Source organism: Thalassophryne amazonica, chromosome 12 (genome assembly GCF_902500255.1).
Source record: "Thalassophryne amazonica chromosome 12, fThaAma1.1, whole genome shotgun sequence".
In the NCBI taxonomy this organism is placed as follows: domain Eukaryota; kingdom Metazoa; phylum Chordata; class Actinopteri; order Batrachoidiformes; family Batrachoididae; genus Thalassophryne; species Thalassophryne amazonica.
Genome location: NC_047114.1, coordinates 29,113,218 through 29,135,018, shown reverse-complemented (window position 1 = coordinate 29,135,018; position 21,801 = coordinate 29,113,218). Strand labels below are relative to the sequence as shown.

The 21,801-nt window shown below is 40.3% G+C and overlaps 1 protein-coding gene across 1 annotated transcript in view; it reads left to right on the top strand.

The window, feature by feature from the left end:
* The window catches only part of wls (Wnt ligand secretion mediator), a 141,038-nt gene that overhangs the window by 80,105 nt on the left and 39,132 nt on the right, over nucleotides 1-21,801 (top strand). Inside the window, exons 7-8 of the mRNA XM_034183020.1 lie at nucleotides 2,934-3,031; nucleotides 11,132-11,195. Coding sequence (XP_034038911.1) covers nucleotides 2,934-3,031; nucleotides 11,132-11,195 — 162 coding nt within the window. The remainder of the gene's footprint in view (nucleotides 1-2,933; nucleotides 3,032-11,131; nucleotides 11,196-21,801) is intronic.

Below are 21,801 nucleotides of genomic sequence, written 5' to 3'. Positions count from 1 at the left end.
GCACATTTTCATTCAATTACTATTGAATTAACCAAATCCGTACGTAGGCAGTACGGATTACGGCACTCACCACATACTATGGAGGCCGACAGACTTGCATGCACAACGCAGCTTCTCACTTGAACTTGGACTTTATTTCCAAACGTCAGCAACACACACTCCACAGCTTCAGTCTGTTAACTAGCTGTAACTTTTTGAGGCAAGTAAACACTCGTACAACTGACCGCTGCAGGCTGGACATGCTCATGCATCTCCGACGCCGAAAAACACCTGCCGCTCCGGTCCCACTCATAAAAAAGAAAAGCGACCCCACACACACACACACACTGCTTTATTGTCAACTCTCTTTATCGTTACACTCCTAGAGCCGTGTGTTGAACGTACTCCCTCCCTCCTCTTGCTACTGCCTCCGTACGTTTTCACAAAAACGTAGTGGGCGTGGCATCCGCAGAAAACGTACGGCGAAAAAAAAAACGCACGGTGGGTTGTGACCGGGGCTTTAGATATTGTGGCTTTATCTCCTGCTAGCTTTGTATTTTAAAACTGCTAATTGCAGATATGTGTTGATCAAACGCTGATGCGAGTCAAGAGACAAAGCCAACTCTGTAAGGTAGCAGAGGTCTGTGCTAAATTATAAACAGTTTCTATAATTTAATATACAGTGATTTTCAACAACAAACAAACTGATCAGGACAAAAGACGTGGAGAAAAGCTTGCTGGCGCATCGCAGATGTCCGCATAATTACGCAGACACCTGGAATGCCACAGCGCCACCTAAAATTGGCCAACATTTAACTCAGTTATTATAATTTAATGTACAATGATTTTCATCAACAAACAAACAGATCAGGATGAAACACATGGAGAAAGGCTTGCTGGCGCATTGGAGATGTCTGCGTAATTATATTATTTACTTATGCGGACATCTGCGATACCACAGTGATCCTTTCTCCACCTGAAATTGGTGAACATTTCACTCAGTTATAATTTAATGTGCAATGATTTTCAACAATAAACAAACGTACCTGATATGAAGTGTTCACTACACAGGTGTGTGCGTTCTATGGGAACCCAGGCTTTTTGGTCAGTAGCAGCAATCCACAACTTATGCGCTTGGTGTCCATTGGAATCATGTAAAAGCTCACATTCTCCTTCTGTCCACGTCTGTTGTGACAGTGAACTGCACAAGTCTCTGGCATGGTGTAATAGCAGAAAAATAACAAAAAACAGAGGAAAGAAGAGTTGAGGTGGCTTGTTTATACAGCCAAGTATTCTGGCCGACTCAACTTGAACTTTAAAATGGCAGCGCCTGAGCGTGAACCCGACCCATGAGACATGATGTGCACAGCGGAAAGCAGTGAAAAACAGTGAATAACAGGAAAAATGTGTTGAGATGGCTTGTTTACACAGTCATGTGTATCCTGACCAGCTAAACTTGACCTTCAAAATGGCGCTGGCCCGTGTGGCACCGCCCTGCACGAGACCTGTGACGTCACGTGCAAAGCCTCTATAACAGATTCTTAACATTTCAGTTTTTGCTTTTTATTGTCGTTCTTAAAATTACAGTTAGAATAAATTGCTATTTTAAGCTCATTTAAAAAACTTGGGTTTGGCACAAAATTTTTCCACAAATCTGGGAATCCTTCCTTAAAGCTTTATCACAGGGTTGGGTAGATTTGCATATACCACGATATAGGGTGCACACAGTTTATTGTTTTCGTAACACAGTAATAAACAATTTACTGCCTTTAATAAACCACAGTAAAATGGTGTGTATTGTTACAGAGATATTGTGAGCCGATCCAGCTGATTGGTGTAAGGACTAATACTGGCTTTATTGGAAGGATCGGGTGCCTGCTTCGTAAAGCCCAAATACTGTTGCGATATATTTTGTTATTTTAGTGGCACCGCTGTCTTCAGCCTTTTCTTTGGGTGGGATTGGTTTTATATGGGGAGGTGGGCTAATGTTGTTTTACCTTGAACTATCTGTACTGTTTGTGGTCAGTTTGCACGGGAACTGACCATAAATATAGCTCAGTATAAATGACAGAGATGGGGGTGGCTACTCAATAGACAGGACTGATGCATGGTCATCATCCCTGAAAAGGAAAACAAAGGAAAGAAAAGAGAATTACAAGGCTTCTGTGCGTTTTAGTCCTTTTGACTAAGTTCTGTAGGGTAATGCCATTAACATTCGTGCTTGGTGTGCTGTCCGATGATTTTATGTAAAAAATGTTCCATGAATCTTTGTGAAATTTGCCATAGGAAGTCCTTGAGGGACTGTCTAGTTATGGTAAGTTTAAATTCTTTTTTTGAATCCCTGTGGGCCCTCAAAAGAAGAGCAAAAAATGCCATATTTCTACGCTATTCAACTTTTGCTCAATAACGTTTGCTCTAACGTGGCCTCCAAACAAAAAAGAAAAAGCGCATTGTCTTTGAATTAGTCTAAGCCCCTTCTCCTCACCCACCACAACCAAATTAAATTTATGCACACGTCTCAGTTTATACTGGAAAAACAGCTCAGTAAGTTTCTTGTCCCTGATTTCGCATGAAAATTCTTTGAATCAGTGTCAGCCTACACAAACATAAACAGAAGTTGGGAGAGGTGGAATGACATGCAAAGTTGCTTGAAATGTCAAAATGTGGTTATTGTGTTTATTGTGGCACTCAGCCTGGGCCAAACCTCAAAATGCTTGTCATGACTCAGTTGTAAGTTCCTGTCTGCTTTTGTTCAAATTAAATATTTATTGTAGTGGATTGATTCGAATGACTAACATAAGTTGAGTCATGACAGTTGAAATATGGTTGGCTACCCTTCATGAGGAAGGGGTTGGTGTTCAATCATCATAGAATCAGCTGAATCGCACTCAGATTCCATATATATGTAAACTGATCTTTCACATCCTTGAGCTTGTCTTGCTGTTCTTTCACAGGATCAGACGGAGAGGAACCGCTTTTCAGTCTACTGGAAACAAGTTGGGCCAATTGTCTTTGGCTCCTTCTGCCTCTTTATCTTTGACATGTGCGAGAGGTGAGCCACAACGTTTCATTTTCAGTAATTCTTCCGATCGCATATGGTCACCTTCAAGCTACTGTAGGTTGCACACTGTTATTATTGCCTTATTCTGCTGAGATTTACTGTCAGCCATGTTTCCGGTTGTGCTGTAACTGGTGCAGCCAGCATTAAATGCATCAAATGAGTGTAAACCAGACTGGGCAAATGAAGTAAGGAATAATAAATATGTTTCCTCCAACACTACTGGGTCCCGCTGATCTTATTTCTCCTGAAGCGGCACAGAGCAGTCACAGAGGATATCGTCCTCCAGTCAGATGCTCCTTTGGGCTTTACAGGACTTCGTATGCTTCAGTATTTCCTGATTTACCATCATCACATTTGTGTTTCTTGATTTTCATTTGTCCAAAATCAGTCAATAAGCCAGGAAGCAGACATCACAAACAGCTAGTAGTGCTGCATACATCAGAGTCCCATTTCCACACCACAGCTGTCCTGTTGGATCGCAAAACCGCTTACTCTTCAAATGTTCGTGGTCATACTTGTGCAAAATCAGATAAACTTTCATGGCTATTTTGTAGACACATGTAGATGTAAAGCATAGATGTCAAGCATTGTAAAGAATGGCACCGGAAATTTGGCTGACAGAAAACAAAACAGCGGACGTTGATGGTGCAATGCATTCTGGGTTGATTTTGCCCGTATGCGATGGGGAGACATGTAACAATCATTTACATGGCTAAATTGACTATAATACAGTGAAACCATGAAATTATACAAAGTTGTATTTTCAGTGGATTGATTTCAGGCCCTCGTCTTTCCTCAAAGAACAATAGTCAGTGTTACAATGGGTCTCTGGTGTCATACGTCTTGTATGTCTCTTTAGAATACTTGAACACTGTTGCTTCAATGGATTTAAAAGTGTAGGAAAATGAGGTTGTCACTGTGGCTGTCTTCTCCTACTCTTTATCACAAAGACAAGTCTTTGCCTCTACTGGTGGTTGGCTCTCACTGCGGTATTGTATCACTTCCTGTTCCGGAGCACAGCGGTGTTTTTCTGTATCTGTTAGCTGTTTAATCTGCGCAGTTAGATTGATCTAGTTATCTAGATTACGATTTGTTTCCCAGTGTAATCTTTACGTGCCTTAACTAAAGCACTCCTTCTGCTGAATCACCTCTAAATTATTTACACATTATTCACTTTGCGTGTTTTTAGGAATCCGCTAGCTTAGCGTAGCTACTAGCTCTTAGCCGATTTAGCATGGCGGCTTCTCCTGTCTCTCCCTCACTTTTCTGCTCTGGGTGTGAAATGTTTAGTTATTCCTCGGCCTCCTTTAGCAGTAACGGTACTTGTAATAAGTGTAGCTTATTCGTAGCTTTGGAGGCCAGGCTGGGTGAATTGGAGACTCGGCTCTGCACCGTGGAAAATTCTACAGCTAGCCAGGCCCCTGTAGTCGGTGCGGACCAAAGTAGCTTAGCCACCGTTAGTTACCCCCTGGCAGATCCCGAGCAGCCGGGAAAGCAGGCTGACTGGGTGACTGTGAGGAGGAAGCGTAGTTCTAAACAGAAGCCCTGTGTACACCGCCAACCCGTTCACATCTCTAACCGTTTTTCCCCACTCGACGACACACCCGCCGAGGATCAAACTCTGGTTATTGGCGACTCTGTTTTGCGAAATGTGAAGTTAGCGACACCAGCAACCATAGTCAATTGTCTTCCGGGGGCCAGAGCAGGCGACATTGAAGGAAATTTGAAACTGCTGGCTAAGGCTAAGCGTAAATTTGGTAAGATTGTAATTCACGTCGGCAGTAATGACACCCGGTTACGCCAATCGGAGGTCACTAAAATTAACATTAAATTGGTGTGTAACTTTGCAAAAACAATGTCGGACTCTGTAGTTTTCTCTGGGCCCCTCCCCAATCAGACCGGGAGTGACATGTTTAGCCGCATGTTCTCCTTGAATTGCTGGCTGTCTGAGTGGTGTCCAAAAATGAGGTGGGCTTCATAGATAATTGGCAAAGCTTCTGGGGAAAACCTGGTCTTGTTAGGAGAGACGGCATCCATCCCACTTTGGATGGAGCAGCTCTCATTTCTAGAAATCTGGCCAATTTTCTTAAATCCTCCAAACCGTGACTATCCAGGGTTGGGACCAGGAAGCAGAGTTGTAGTCTTACACACCTCTCTGCAGCTTCTCTCCCCCTGCCATCCCCTCATTACCCCATCCCCGTAGAGACGGTGCCTGCTCCCAGACTACCAATAACCAGCAAAAATCTATTTAAGCATAAAAATTCAAAAAGAAAAAATAATATAGCACCTTCAACTGCACCACAGACTAAAACAGTTAAATGTGGTCTATTAAACATTAGGTCTCTCTCTTCTAAGTCCCTGTTGGTAAATGATATAATAATTGATCAACATATTGATTTATTCTGCCTTACAGAAACCTGGTTACAGCAGGATGAATATGTTAGTGTAAATGAGTCAACACCCCCGAGTCACACTAACTGTCAGAATGCTCGTAGCACGGGCCGGGGCGGAGGATTAGCAGCAATCTTCCATTCCAGCTTATTAATTAATCAAAAACCCAGACAGAGCTTTAATTCATTTGAAAGCTTGACTCTTAGTCTTGTCCATCCAAATTGGAAGTCCCAAAAACCAGTTTTATTTGTTATTATCTATCGTCCACCTGGTCGTTACTGTGAGTTTCTCTGTGAATTTTCAGACCTTTTGTCTGACTTAGTGCTTAGCTCAGATAAGATAATTATAGTGGGCGATTTTAACATCCACACAGATGCTGAGAATGACAGCCTCAACACTGCATTTAATCTATTATTAGACTCTATTGGCTTTGCTCAAAAAGTAAATGAGTCCACCCACCACTTTAATCATATCTTAGATCTTGTTCTGACTTATGGTATGGAAATAGAAGACTTAACAGTATTCCCTGAAAACTCCCTTCTGTCTGATCATTTCTTAATAACATTTACATTTACTCTGATGGACTACCCAGCAGTGGGGAATAAGTTTCATTACACTAGAAGTCTTTCAGAAAGCGCTGTAACTAGGTTTAAGGATATGATTCCTTCTTTATGTTCTCTAATGCCATATACCAACACAGTGCAGAGTAGCTACCTAAACTCTGTAAGTGAGATAGAGTATCTCGTCAATAGTTTTACATCCTCATTGAAGACAACTTTGGATGCTGTAGCTCCTCTAAAAAAGAGAGCTTTAAATCAGAAGTGCCTGACTCCGTGGTATAACTCACAAACTCGTAGCTTAAAGCAGATAACCCCGTAAGTTGGAGAGGAAATGGCGTCTCACTAACTTAGAAGATCTTCACTTAGCCTGGAAAAAGAGTCTGTTGCTCTATAAAAAAGCCCTCCGTAAAGCTAGGACATCTTTCTACTCATCACTAATTGAAGAAAATAAGAACAACCCCAGGTTTCTTTTCAGCACTGTAGCCAGGCTGACAAAGAGTCAGAGCTCTATTGAGCTGAGTATTCCATTAACTTTAACTAGTAATGACTTCATGACTTTCTTTGCTAACAAAATTTTAACTATTAGAGAAAAAATTACTCATACCCATCCCAAAGACGTATCGTTATCTTTGGCTGCTTTCAGTGATGCCGGTATTTGGTTAGACTCTTTCTCTCCGATTGTCCTGTCTGAGTTATTTTCATTAGTTACTTCATCCAAACCATCAACATGTTTATTAGACCCCATTCCTACCAGGCTGCTCAAGGAAGCCCTACCATTATTTAATGCTTCGATCTTAAATATGATCAATCTATCTTTGTTAGTTGGCTATGTACCACAGGCTTTTAAGGTGGCAGTAATTAAACCATTACTTAAAAAGCCATCACTTGACCCAGCTATCTTAGCTAATTATAGGCCAATCTCCAACCTTCCTTTTCTCTCAAAAATTCTTGAAAGGGTAGTTGTAAAACAGCTAACTGATCATCTGCAGAGGAATGGTCTATTTGAAGAGTTTCAGTCAGGTTTTAGAATTCATCATAGTACAGAAACAGCATTAGTGAAGGTTACAAATAAGGTTCTTATGGCCTCGGACAGTGGACTCATCTCTGTGCTTGTTCTGTTAGACCTCAGTGCTGCTTTTGATACTGTTGACCATAAAATTTTATTACAGAGATTAGAGCATGCCATAGGTATTAAAGGCACTGCGCTGCGGTGGTTTGAATCATATTTGTCTAATAGATTACAATTTGTTCATGTAAATGGGGAATCTTCTTCACAGACTAAAGTTAATTATGGAGTTCCACAAGGTTCTGTGCTAGGACCAATTTTATTCACTTTATACATGCTTCCCTTAGGCAGTATTATTAGACGGTATTGCTTAAATTTTCATTGTTACGCAGATGATACCCAGCTTTATCTATCCATGAAGCCAGAGGACACACACCAATTAGCTAAACTGCAGGATTGTCTTACAGACATAAAGACATGGATGACCTCATTTCCTGCTTTTAAACTCAGATAAAACTGAAGTTATTGTACTTGGCCCCACAAATCTTAGAAACATGGTGTCTAACCAGATCCTTACTCTGGATGGCATTACCCTGACCTCTAGTAATACTGTGAGAAATCTTGGAGTCATTTTTGATCAGGATATGTCATTCAAAGCGCATATTAAACAAATATGTAGGACTGCTTTTTTGCATTTACGCAATATCTCTAAAATCAGAAAGGTCTTGTCTCAGAGTGATGCTGAAAAACTAATTCATGCATTTATTTCCTCTAGGCTGGACTATTGTAATTCATTATTATCAGGTTGTCCTAAAGTTCCCTAAAAAGCCTTCAGTTAATTCAAAATGCTGCAGCTAGAGTACTGACGGGGACTAGAAGGAGAGAGCATATCTCACCCATATTGGCCTCTCTTCATTGGCTTCCTGTTAATTCTAGAATAGAATTTAAAATTCTTCTTCTTACTTATAAGGATTTGAATAATCAGGTCCCATCTTATCTTAGGGACCTCGTAGTACCATATTACCCCAATAGAGCACTTCGCTCTCAGACTGCAGGCTTACTTGTAGTTCCTAGGGTTTGTAAGAGTAGAATGGGAGGCAGAGCCTTCAGCTTTCAGGCTCCTCTCCTGTGGAACCATCTCCCAATTCAGATCAGGGAGACAGACACCCTCTCTACTTTTAAGATTAGGCTTAAAACTTTCCTTTTTGCTAAATCTTATAGTTAGGGCTGGATCAGGTGACCCTGAACCATCCCTTAGTTATGCTGCTATAGACGTAGACTGCTGGGGGGTTCCCATGATGCACTGTTTCTTTCTCTTTTTGCTCTGTATGCACCACTCTGCATTTAATCATTAGTGATCGATCTCTGCTCCCCTCCACAGCATGTCTTTTTCCTGGTTCTCTCCCTCAGCCCCAACCAGTCCCAGCAGAAGACTGCCCCTCCCTGAGCCTGGTTCTGCTGGAGGTTTCTTCCTGTTAAAAGGGAGTTTTTCCTTCCCACTGTAGCCAAGTGCTTGCTCACAGGGGGTCGTTTTGACCGTTGGGGTTTTACATAATTATTGTATGGCCTTGCCTTACAATATAAAGCGCCTTGGGGCAACTGTTTGTTGTGATTTGGCGCTATATAAAAAAATTGATTGATTGATTGATTGAAATGGCCAGTCCTGATTTTTGAAAAAGACGTGGATGTCCTCTCAATATCTGTTAGGTCAGATCAGGGAATGTGTGCTTGTAGTCAGACCCATGTTGCCCAATGTGGGTGGTACTTCAGCGCCACACTGGTCTCCACTTTCAAGGGTGAATGTTTTCACAATGACTGGAATGCTAATCCTGCTGCCAGCTTCTGCTGGCCAATGTTTTAATGGCTGAAGGAAACTGGTATTAGGTGGAACCAAACCTGTGTCATACCAACAGAGAGCCCAAAGATAAAAACAAACAAACAAACAAACAAAAAACAAGACAACCGCTCAAAAATCAGAGGAGTTGAAGACAAAGTGTCTGTTGATTCTTCGCTGCACCAAGCTGGCAGAACGTCCCGGGCTCCTGAAAATAATGAAATTTCATGACGTCTGAACATCTGCTCTGGCAGGACCACTGATCTGAATGAATTTGAATAGGACTAATTTGCTCATCCTGAAAGGGTTATAAATGAAATTGTTGTTACTCTCTCACCAGACAGTGTAGTAGAGCTGAAACACCTAATCGATTAAATCGATTATTAAAATAGTTGTCAACTAATTTAGTTAGCGATTAGTTGCTAAATAATTTTGTTTTACCGCAAATGTTTTGTTTCTTCCATATAATCAACCGACCTGTGCTTTGAATCTTGAACCAATGAAGGAGTGCTTCGAGCTGCTGCTTCGTTGGTTTCATTTGTTTTATCTTAATTTTTCCCCACTAAAACCCTAAAGAACATATGCCTGTGAGGAATATTTACCTTTTTATGCTAAACTGACCTGTTATGATCTTCTGAAACAGTTAATAGATGTATTTTACGCTAACGCCGATGCTAGCGCGTTAGCATGGCTATGGCGTTTTCATTGTTAAAGTTAGCATTAAGCTGCTGGCATTTCAGCATGTTTGTGCATTTGCTTTCTGTATAATAATTAATGGCTCACCATTTGTTGTAAAAGAGTCAAATGTATTACAAATTATAATATTTTTTTAATTTATTTTTATTTATATATTAATAATACCAATAATAGTAATAATAACTAAAGGTTAGGGTTTTTTTTTTTTTGTAGATTTTTGCAAATTTATCAAAAATGAAAAAAAAAAAAAAAAAGAAATCACATGTACATAAGAATACACAGCCTTTGCCATGAAGCTGAAAACTGAGCTCAGGTGTATCCTATTTCCACTGATCATCTTTGAGATGCTTCTACAGTTTAATGGGAGTCCACCTGGGTCAAATTCAGTTGATTGGAGATGATTTGGAAAGGCACACACCTGTCTACATATCAAGTCCCACAGTTGACAGTGCATGTCAGAGCACAAATCAAGCATGAAGTCAAAGGAATTCTCTGTAGACCTCCGAGACAGGATAGATCTGGGGAAGGGTACAGAAACATTTCTACTGCTTTGAAGTTCCCAGTGAACACAGTGGCCTCCTTCATCCATAAATGGATGAAGTTCGGATCCACCAGGACTTTTCCTAGATCTGGCTGCCCGTCAAATTTGAGTGATTGGGGAAAAAGGGAAGGTGACAGGAAGCCGACCAAGAACTGTGAGAGTTTCAGCATTTCTCTGTGGAGAGAGGAGAACCTTCCACAATGACAACCATTTCTACAGCAATCCACCAATCAGGCTTGCAAGGTCGAGTGGCCAGACGGAAGTGCAGAGGTCTTGGCCAAGAGGGTGCAGGTTTTCTTTGCAACAACCCACTCCACCAGGTGATTTCACTGATTAACTGATTCCATCTGCTTAGAGTGATGTTAATCAGTGAAATAATTTTTCTGTGTGTATGTTAGGGTGGTCCCCTACAGTATGCCAAAAATAAAAATGTGATTTTCTTAAGGTGCTTCCTAACAAAATTGTTAACCTTGATGAGAAAATGTTTTGTGCAAAATTTTATTTCGATAAAAGTATTCTAACCACTGCCGCATGCAGGGTGGAGTATAGTTCAGCATATTAGCACAAACCAGCAATAGAAATGTAGCTGTTCCCAATTGAAATACAAATTGAAACAACAATCCTTTCTCCTTTAAATGACCATACAGGAGAGCTAAAAAAAAAAAAAAATCACGGTTATCACGGTCCACCTAATTTGTGAAAACAAACAGTTGGGGGGAGTGGCGTTTGGTTCTGATTTTCTTCGCCGCCGAGAACTGATGTTGATGACATTAGGGGGAACAAAATATGCGTTTTTACAGTGAAATGCATGCAGACCACATCAGCCCACACTTGGTTCACTGCGTGACGATTTATTTATTTAATATGTAGCCTGTCACGATTGTGTAATTGCATAGATTGACATTGCATTTACGATAGCGATGCAATTAATTGCACAGTGACTCACTGAGCAGCGGCGACAGGGGTCTGCAGTCTTTGTTGACGTGGCACTTCAGCTGTACTGTATTTTCTACCCTGTCATTAAAGTGCTGAACAGATGTAACATGTAAACTTGTTTGAACAGAGGTGTGCAGCTGACGAACCCCTTCTACAGCATCTGGGCATCTGATGTGGGAACTGAACTTGCTGTATCCTTTTAAAAATGTGATCAAATGTTAAAAGAAAGACTCAGGGAATTGTGACAAATGTGTATTAGGAGAGCAAATGGTAAATAATGTAAAATCTAAATAATATTTTGTTTTTCCGCTTCACTTCCTGTTTTTTCGTGTGTACATCAACTCTGTGCTGCTGTCGTGATTGTGACTCTTCACGTTTTATGGGTTTTCCATCGAATTACGTATAATGACTCACTGTAATGGGGCTATTCCACAGAGCTCTGTTCCTTCCCATTTCATCCCGAATAACCAATCGGGCCGTGTTTTGAAGCACAACAGCAACTTCTTGATCCATGTTTTCCGTCGTGAACAAACTTGGTATACGAGGTCTGTTAGAAAAGTATCCGACCTTTTATTTTTTTCAAAAACCATATGGATTTGAATCACGTGTGATTGCATCAGCCAAGCTTGAACCTTCGTGCGCATGCGTGAGTTTTTTCACGCCTGTCGGTTGCGTCATTCGCCTGTGAGCAGGCTTTTTGTGAACAGTGGTCCACCCCTCTCGTCGGATTTTTATTGCGAATAAATGTCTGAACGATTTGGAGCTTTGCTGCATCAATTTTTCCAGAAACTGTGAGAGACCTCCAGGTGGATACCATTCGGAAAATTCAGATGGCTTTCAGGGACGATTTTATGGGGATTACACAGATTAAGGAGTGCTCCAGCCGGTCTAAAGACCGCCCACAGCTGCTGAGAGCGCTCCGAGCGCCGATCGACAGGCTGAATCAACCAGATCATTTCCAATGTGAAGGCTTTGTTGATCCGGGACGTCATCTGACTTACACAAAAATGGCAGGAGATGTGGACATCAGTACTTTGGAGGGATGCGCCATGGAGCCGTTCATGGTGCGGCACAAACCACCTCCGTGTTGGTCTCACAGGACGGCTTTGAGACGGCTTTCGGTGGTTTTTCAGTCGTGTGACTATCTGAGAAATTGTGGATGAGCTGGACATGCCAGAACATGTCCTGTGAGGCTTCATCACGGCGTTGCTTTGCGCCATGTGGCACTGCTGCGACGCGTGGAATTCCTCCACACGTCTGTCTCAATGTGCCGAAAAAGTGCTGATGTCCACGTCTTCCGCAATTCCTGTGCTAGTCAGATGACGTCCCGGATAAAACATAGCGTCCAGTTTGGAAATGAACAGCACATTCCACTATTACAGGAGTTTTTGTCATGGAAAGAGGAGCGGAGGAATTCCGTGCATCGTGGCGGTGCCGCATGGCGCAAATCAACGCTGTGATGAAGCCTCACAGGACATGTTCTGGCATGTTCAGGCTCATCCACAATTTCTCGGATAGTCACACGACTGAAAAGCTACCGAAAGCCGTCTGAAAGCCATCTCAAAGCCGTCCTGTGAGACCAACACGGAGGTGGTTTTGTGCCGCGCCATGAACGGCTCCGTGGCGCATCCCTCCGCTTCTCTTTCCATGAAAAAAACTCCTGTAACAGTGGAATGTGCCGAAAAAAGTACTGATGTCCACATCTCCTGCCATTTTTGTGTAAGTCAGATGACGTCCCGGATCAACAAAGCCTTCACATTGGAAATGATCTGGTTGATTCAGCCTGTCGATCGGCGCTCGGAGCGCGCGCGCTCTCAGCAGCTGTGGGCGGTCTTTAGACCGGCTGGAGCACTCCTTAATCTGTGTAATCCCCATAAAATTGTCCCTGAAAGCCATCTGAATTTTCCGAATGGTGTCCACCTGGAGGTCTCTCACAGTTTCTGGAAAAATTTGATGCAGCAAAGCTCCAAATCATTCAGACATTTATTCGCAATAAAAATCCGATGAGAGGGGTGGACCACTGCTCACACAAAGCCTGCTCACAGGCAAATGACGCAACCGACAGGCGTGAAAAAACTCACGCATGCGTACGAAGGTTCAAGCTTGGCTGATGCAATCACACGTGATTCAAATCCATATGGTTTTTGAAAAAAATAAAAGGTCGGATACTTTTCTAACAGACCTCGTATGTAGTAGTTACGGCCATCATCAGCACCAGATTTGAAATCTTGGTGAAATTTTTGAGCTGTTGAAAAATTTAAACCCGATTTGCCAGATCATTGCTACTACTTAGTAACTTCCGGGTGTTTGGAATATTAACAGTTTCAATCATGTTTGAATGTCTTTAAATGGGGTATTCCTAGTGAGTACAGCTTGAAACTTCTTTGATTGTGCGCCATCGGGGTAAAATTTGAAGCAGAAGCAGCGTTGTTGCGTTTCTGACTGCCCGCACAGCCGGGGGCAGCTCCTTAGTTTGTTTTAGAGCTGGTTGCCAGGTCTGCACTTTATAAGCCAGGGAGTTGCCAGGTCTGCACTTTGTAAGCCAGCCTGTTAGGAGGCAAGTCGGAGTAAGCTGTTTCGTCCCGTTTTTTTGCACTTTTTTTGGATCATAGGCGATTGTAATTGAATGGTACCCTGTGGAATAGGGGTGTGACCATGACATGAAAGGAAAAATAACCTTTGAGCTAGAAAAATCAGAATCAGGTTTTGATGTGCATTCCTGTACCTACCACCTCACAGAAGTGGCAGCATTTGGTGGTCCATTCTTATCTTTATAAAATAACATTTTCTGTCACAGCCAGGTGTAGGATGAACATCCCCTCACATGTTGATCACTCAGGTGTCTCTGAGTGATCAACAATGGAACTGCCCAAAGGTGCACCCAGTGTCCTGAATTTTACAATTGTTTATAACTGAGAATTAATAAATGGCAGCATATGGATATATCCAGAAAGGTAATATTTTCTGTGTCAAATGAATCTATTTTGTTACCTGGCTAATCCAACAAAAACAAAAGATTTTAATTAAATTTAGAGGAGTACTTTTTTCAGCATATTTACGTGCACTGCAAATAAAGTACAAACACAAGCTAGAACTTGACCGCTTCAAATTTTAATGCCATTTGTACTTAAAAAAAAAAAAAAAAAAAAAAAAAGAGAGAGAGATACAGAATCATTTCACAGCTTTGGTTTGAGCCACAATATATACCGTTTGTTGAAATTTGATTTGTATAACACATTGGGCTGTGTACTATATCAGGCTGAGAGTTGTCACAAGTACTTGTGCTACTCAAAGATGTGAGTTTCTCTCCAATGATGACAGTTTTCACCAAAACATATTGTTCATAAAAAGTTTTAAGTATGCTGCATGTGCGCCTTAGAACATTTTACAGTAAGACTTCAAATGGTCTGAGCTGATGATACTGAGAATTAAACTATGTAGCAGGGTGTAAACATTATTTTGTTCTGCAGAATTTCCATTTTATTCCTTTAGTTGTGATGTCAGTTTTTTTAATGCTGTTATCATGGCCAAGAATCTTGCATGGTTAGTTTTTATTATCAGGCATACTTGCTTGGTTAAGTTGTTTTTAATTTCATCTATACTGCTATTTTCTGCTTTTTATATTTGGCTTTTTTATTTCCTTGACTGATGTTGCAACAGATGGCATTCATCATTGTGGCAGGAATCTGTGCTGTTTCTACTTCTTGTTTCTCTGCTTCATGGTTTTTCAAGTGTTCCCGCAACATCAGTGGTAAAGGATTGTCACTGCCTGCCATGTCCAAAGCCAGACGGCTGCACTATGAGGTGTGTCTTCATCTGTCCTTTTGGGGTAGAAAGGCCCTATTTTGATGATGATTACAACAATGATTGTTTGTCTGAGTTACATAACACATTTGGATTTGGGGTGTGCCCACTCATTTTTTCTATTTACACTGCATGTAACTTGCGTGCAAAATAGGTCACAGGGCACAAATGAGTTATATATTCTCTTAAAGTGACCCAACTAACATTTTAAAAGTATAATATAGCAGCCAATAGCTATTTGTATATACAGATTTATTGGCTGATGACATCCTGTTCTTTGAAGAAACAACACCCCAGTTTTTCTGTCACTGTTTGACACACTCTGGCGTCACATACGGAAGTTTAGTACATGAGATATTCATGTGTGTACATGTAGTGCTGTGAGTCATGCCCTAGGTTCTCCTTCCTCTGCCTCCTCCTCTCCCCCACCAAGATGGCAGACAGCAACTACTTTCCAGAATTTCCCCAACACTATATTCAGAGGCTAAGAATGGCTCTGACCAAGAACGTAGTCGGACTAGAATCCCCATACATTTCGCTTTTAGGTCTGTCAGAAGGCTTCAATCACCATTTATTCTGCTTAATGCAAGGGAGGAACAGTGGCTGAAGCAGAAAGTTTTGTTAATGTTCTGAAATATGGTAGTAGTGTGACATCTAGTGGCAGGACATATTCATAGGTACCGTTAAAACTCTGTATTGCATAGAGGCAAAAATCAGTTCAGAATGCATGTCATCAACAACATGTACTGTCTTACAAACGTGATAGTCTTTGTTTTATTTACAAATAAAAATTTGAATAAAATGACCAAACTACGATCAGCGATTGTAGAATGTGAGACTCTAGCGTGGACTCTGAATCAGCGGAAGCGCTTCCTCCTGTTCTCCTGGGTGATCAGCGCCTGTGCTGTAATGTTTCTTCTCGTTGCTATCATTGATGTTTGCTTCAGTGGTGATTTCCCAATCACTCCTTCTAATCCAGAGTTATTCCAAAAGAAATTTGGTAATTTTGGTTCACTTGTAGCGTTTCAGTCTTCATTTAATTGTTCTGCATCAAATGTTTTGAGCACAAACGCAACTCAAATTTGTCCTTACAACGTAGCAGCTTTTTTCCAAATTCTCTGCTTCGTTGGAATCGTCACCCAATTTGCTTTCATCCATGGATATTTCATGTTATTTTTTTACTCTTTGATTATGTGACCAGCTCATGGCAGCCTTGCCAAAGAAACAGTGTTGCTATCCACTAGATTAACCAATTTTGTCATTTGGATAGCAAAAATTAATAAACTGTGTGTGTGTGTGTGTGTGGTGTGTGGTGTGTGTGTGTGTGTGTGTGTGTGTGTGTGTGTGTGGTGTGTGCTAATGGTTGCTTTCTGACCACAGCATGGGTTAAAATGCAGCCTGATACAGAAGTATTACTGACTGCAAAATAAGACAATGTGACAGTGCGCCCCTACATTCGTTCATAGGTAACTACAACCCTGGCAAAAATTATGGAATCACCGGCCTCAGAGGATGTTCATTCAGTTGTTTAATTTTGTAGAAAAAAAGCAGATCACAGACATGACACAAAACTAAAGTCATTTCAAATAGCAACTTTCTGGCTTTAAGAAACACTATAAGAAATCAAGAAAAAAAGATTGTGGCAGTCAGTAACGGTTACTTTTTTAGACCAAGCAGAGGAAAAAAATATGGAATCACTCAATTCTGAGGAAAAAATTATGGAATCACCCTGTAAATTTTCATCCCCCAAATTAACACCTGCATCAAATCAGATCTGCTCATTGACATTGACCCTATGCCATGACATTGACCCTATGTGTCTTTTTGCAAGGAATGTTTTTGCAGTTTTTGCTCTATGGCAAGATGCATTATCATCTTGAAAAATGATTTCATCATCCCCAAACATCCTTTCAATTGTCCAAAATATCAACATAAACTTGTGCATTTATTGATGATGTAATGACAGCCATCTCCCCAGTGCCTTTACCTGACATGCAGCCCCATATCATCAATGACTGTGGAAATTTACATGTTCTCTTCAGGCAGTCATCTTTATAAATCTCATTGGAAAGGCACCAAACAAAAGTTCCAGCATCATCACCTTGCCCAATGCAGATTTGAGATTCATCACTGAATATGACTTTCATCCAGTCATCCACAGTCCACAATTGCTTTTCCTTAGCCCATTGTAACCTTGTTTTTTTCTGTTTAGGTGTTAATGATGCCTTTCGTTTAGCTTTTCTGTATGTAAATCCCATTTCCTTTAGGCGGTTTCTTACAGTTCGGTCACAGACGTTGACTCCAGTCTCCTCCCATTCGTTCCTCATCTGTTTTGTTGTACATTTTTCGATTTTTGAGACATATTGCTTTAAGTTTTCTGTCTTGACGCTTTGATGTCTTCCTTGGTCTACCAGTATGTTTGCCTTTAACAACCTTCCCATGTTGTTTGTATTTGGTCCAGAGTTTAGACACAGCTGACTGTGAACAACCAACATCTTTTGCAACATTGCGTGATGATTTACTCTCTTTTAAGAGTTTGATAATCCTCTCCTTTGTTTCAATTGACATCTCTCGTGTTGGAGCCATGATTCATGTCAGTCCACTTGGTGCAACAGCTCTCCAAGGTGTGTTCACTCCTTTTTAGATGCAGACTAACGAGCAGACCTGATATGAAGCAGGTGTTAATTTGGGGGATGAAAATTTACAGGGTGATTCCATAATTTTTCCCTCAGAATTGAGTGATTCCATATTTTTTTCCTCTGCTTGGTCTAAAAAGTAACCGTTACTGACTGCCACAATCTTTTTTTTCTTGATTTCTTATAGTGTTTCTTAAAGCCAGAAAGTTGCCATTTGAAATGACTTTAGTTTTGTGTCATGTCTGTGATCTGCTTTTTTCTACAAAATTAAACAACTGAATGAACATCCTCTGAGGCCGGTGATTCCATAATTTTTGCCAGGGGTTGTATATGCAGTATGATGTGGCATAACATGAAATACACCATTCAAAGTGTCATTTGTCATCTCCTTTAAGAGCTACAGTGCACTGCTGTTTACAAGGTGCACTTCAGTGAGACTTTCTGTTGCATTGACTGATCTTCACCAACATTTTGTATCCTTTCAGAAGACAGCAGTTACATAGTGGGGTGAAACGTTATGTGTCTACTTGCATTAAATGGCTGCTTTTAGTTCATTTTTGTTGCGTGTATGTGCTCCGCAAACCTGCTTAGGTAAGGGACATTTGAATAAAATGGGATATAAATAAAGGAACAACTCTGGATGTAGGATTTGAGATCAGGTATATGGTGGTCTGTGCCACATTACTTTCTGCCTCCTCACAATAGCATTTCACCTGCACTGTGCCTAACTACACCTCATTTTAAGGGTAACATACTGATGGCTACATCTGTATTCACAATTTAAATAGTGCGGGTGCTGGGTGTGGAAATGGTAATGGTGTCTATTTTACACTCGGGGTGACACTTCTGTTATGCTGTGTACTGATTTGTGCCAAGTGGAAGCTCATGCCCTGAAACATTAACAACCAAAGCCGGTTAATTATTCATGAAGGACACAGTAGCATTTATTTTTCCATTGAAATAATTTTTATTTGTTAGTTAGTTGCCAAATCATTGTTTTTGTCATTTTTATAGGGTCTGATTTTTAGGTTCAAGTTCCTCAGTTGGTCACTCTAACCTGTGCAGCAATCACGGTCATCTTTTCATCATCAGTCAGGTGAGTTTAATTATGAAACTACATCTGTTTGTTAAACACTTTTTTGTTATGGGGTAAGCACCAAAGGTTTATGCATCTTTTACATAAATCACAATGCTTGTAATCTGCCATTGAGGCATATGGTTAAAAGTTGTGAAGTTTGGCACATTATTTAGGATGGCCCCAACATCTTTTTAACTTTTGTTTATTGGCTTGTACACTTTAAAAAATATCACAAAGCCACAAGGAAAACAGAATATAGTTATTAAGGAAACATTTCAGATATGTCAAAACCAACAGTTAACTTTCAAACACCCCTTCCCAGAACCACAAAATCCACATCAAACTCTATAGAACTACATGAGAAAAAAAAAAAAAACATATGCATCCACATTTCTATATTATAATAATCAAGCAGCCTCTGTTTTTGTGTACCCGCGGTATGGCTTTGAGGAAAACTGCCAATTGGTATGCTTATGTATTTTGGGTCAAGGATGAATGCTGTGAAAATGGAAAGTTGATAGGACTATTATTTTGGATAAATTGGTAATTTAACCAACCAGTAAACATAGGGCATTGTGCTGCAATGCACCATGGGAGTTCAGGGTTATGGGGTTTTAAATGATATTGTGGTTCATGTTAATTTAACAGTGTTGTTAGTGTTATTGATTATTGTGTTTTGTAGTTTAATTTGGCTTATTCAGTTTAGGTAAATGTCATGTTGTTGTTACCACGATGTGAAAGAGTATTGCTTTTGATGTCTTCCGCCACCATATATCTGTTTGTGCGTGTGTAAAAATTAAATCACCTCCTTACAGCAGAATACAGAAAAACAAAAAGCTCTGCGTGTGTGCAAACTGGGGACAGCTGACATTTGCTGTTTGGTATGCTTATGTATTTAGGGTGAAGGATGAACGGTGCCAAAATGGAATGTTGATAGGACTAATATTTTTGGAGAACTACACACATTGCTAACATTTCTAATTACATTCTGGACTAACACACCATTCCAGCAGGGGGGTGGTAAATCATCTTTATGTTAAAAGTGTGAATGCGTGCATGCATGATTTTATTTAGTAAGTTTCAGTGGAAGTACGTAATATAATTGTAAATATGTTAAAAATACATGGATTACACAAGAACGTGAAGGCACTGATTTCCAGTGTATTATTATTATTATTATTAATAATAATAATAATAATAATACTGACAATAATAATGTGTATATATAACAACAATTACAGTAAGACAGTAAATTAACATTTAAAAAATTACATTACAAATTAAAAATTATAAATTACAAATTAACAGGAAATAAAGGGATGAGTTCCTCTCCTAAAAATTCTTGAGGTCTAAGGTTCTAAAAACATTCTGGACTCGTACGTCATTCCAACTCATTATACAAGCTTTGCTTAATTTATTACCACCCTTGAAAAATATCAGCTACCTATTTTCTAAACACTACCCAATCTAGAGCCCGCGGATCCCCACAGGAAATATGCTAGTATGTGGTATGTGGATTAGGGCTGTTCATGTTATATAGTGAAAAAATAAAAGTTGAGAGACTTTGGGCCACATGTTGTTTTGTTCCACTTGGGGTTTTATAGGTACAGACCAAATTTGAACTCAATCAATAAGATTTAGAGGTCCCCCAGAGTGACATTTTGCTCTCTCTCTGCTGGCAAGGCAACGTCACCCTAATAGTAAGAAATGCTGGAGCATCCTTTTCATCTTTGGAGAGAGATGGCAAAAAGGTGAGACCTTAACAGGACACACTAATGGCCCTTGGTTGGATTTCCTCCCCACTAATCTGAAGATAGAGCAGTTAAAATTTCAGTCTAGTAGAAATATAAAAAATTACAAAGCCAAAATGTATGGATTAGATTCACTGGGGATTGTTGACATCGATTGGCCAGGCTAGACACTGTTATAAGTCTTTGAGAGTTTGGACCTTGGTGAAATATATGCGGTGTGCCATTTTGAACTGCATGAGGCTGTGTCTCACACAAATGGAAAATTTGTGGACTTACATCAATATTTCTGCCCAAACTATGCCCAGCATAGCCTCCTTTTAAATCATCCTCCCACAGGGATTTTAACGAGATTAAGGTTTCCATTCGTAAAGAGGTGATTGAGTTATAAATACATGATGTTGTACCCTTTAGTGTATAGACTGGCTGCAGCCAGCTGCCCAGGAGAATTGGGAAATGTAGGAAGTGTGTTATAGACATAACTATGGCTGTGTAGATATCTAAGAAAGTGACTGTTGGGCAGTGAGTATTTATCAGAAAGTTATTGAAACAATGCAAAAGCATTATGAATGTATAAGTCTTTAAAATTGTCAATACCAAATTTTTACCACAGCTACGAAAGAAGGGGAAAAACATGGTTGGCAGCCATTGGAGCAAGGCACAATTTTACAAGGGACATTCTGAAGCAAGCTTATTAATGGGAAGGAGCTCACTCTTATTCAAGTTCAGTTTAAACCCAGGTATCTGGCCAAAAGAGAAAGAAGTTATGGCAGCTGGAACAGAAATAGGCAATTTAGAAATGTATAGGAGAATGTCATCCACATAATGTGAGACCTTTAGCTCAATCCCATTCTTAAAAATGCCAGAAATCTGCAAGTTAGCATGAAGTGTTATTGCTATTGCAAATAATAATGGCCACAAGGGACAACCCTGTTGCGTAAAATGAGAGACAAAAATGGTCTGACTGAAGGTTATTGGTCCTGACAGAGGTCTGGGCAGGACTGACGTAACTTAATCCAGGAGACAAATCCTGCCTTAAAACCAAATGTCTCTACCATGTAGAAGAAGTATTTCCACTTTATCAAATGCCTTTTCCTCATCTAATGAAATCAGCACTTCTGAGTATCAGAGGCAGAGATATTGTAAATAGTATTAAACGGGCATCTAATAACAGAGAAGGAATGCCTATTTCTCATGAATCCTGTCTATCTGGTGAGATAATAGATGGGGAATGGATTCCAGACATAGAGCCAGTAGTTTAGATAATATCTTAAAGTAAACATTCAGCAGACTTATGGGGTGGTATGAAGAACAGGCAAACTGATCTTTGCCTTTCTTAAGAAGGGAAATGTAGGCCTGATTCAGAGTTTGGAGGAGGTGACCAAATTAAAATCATTCATTGTCCATGTTTAATAGAAATGGGGCAAGCTTGTGCCTATTTTTGTTTTTGTTTTTTTGTTTTTTATCCTGAAGGGTAATCATCTGGAAAACCCAGTTTGGGAGGGGGGCAATTATTGGCCCAGGACTCTTT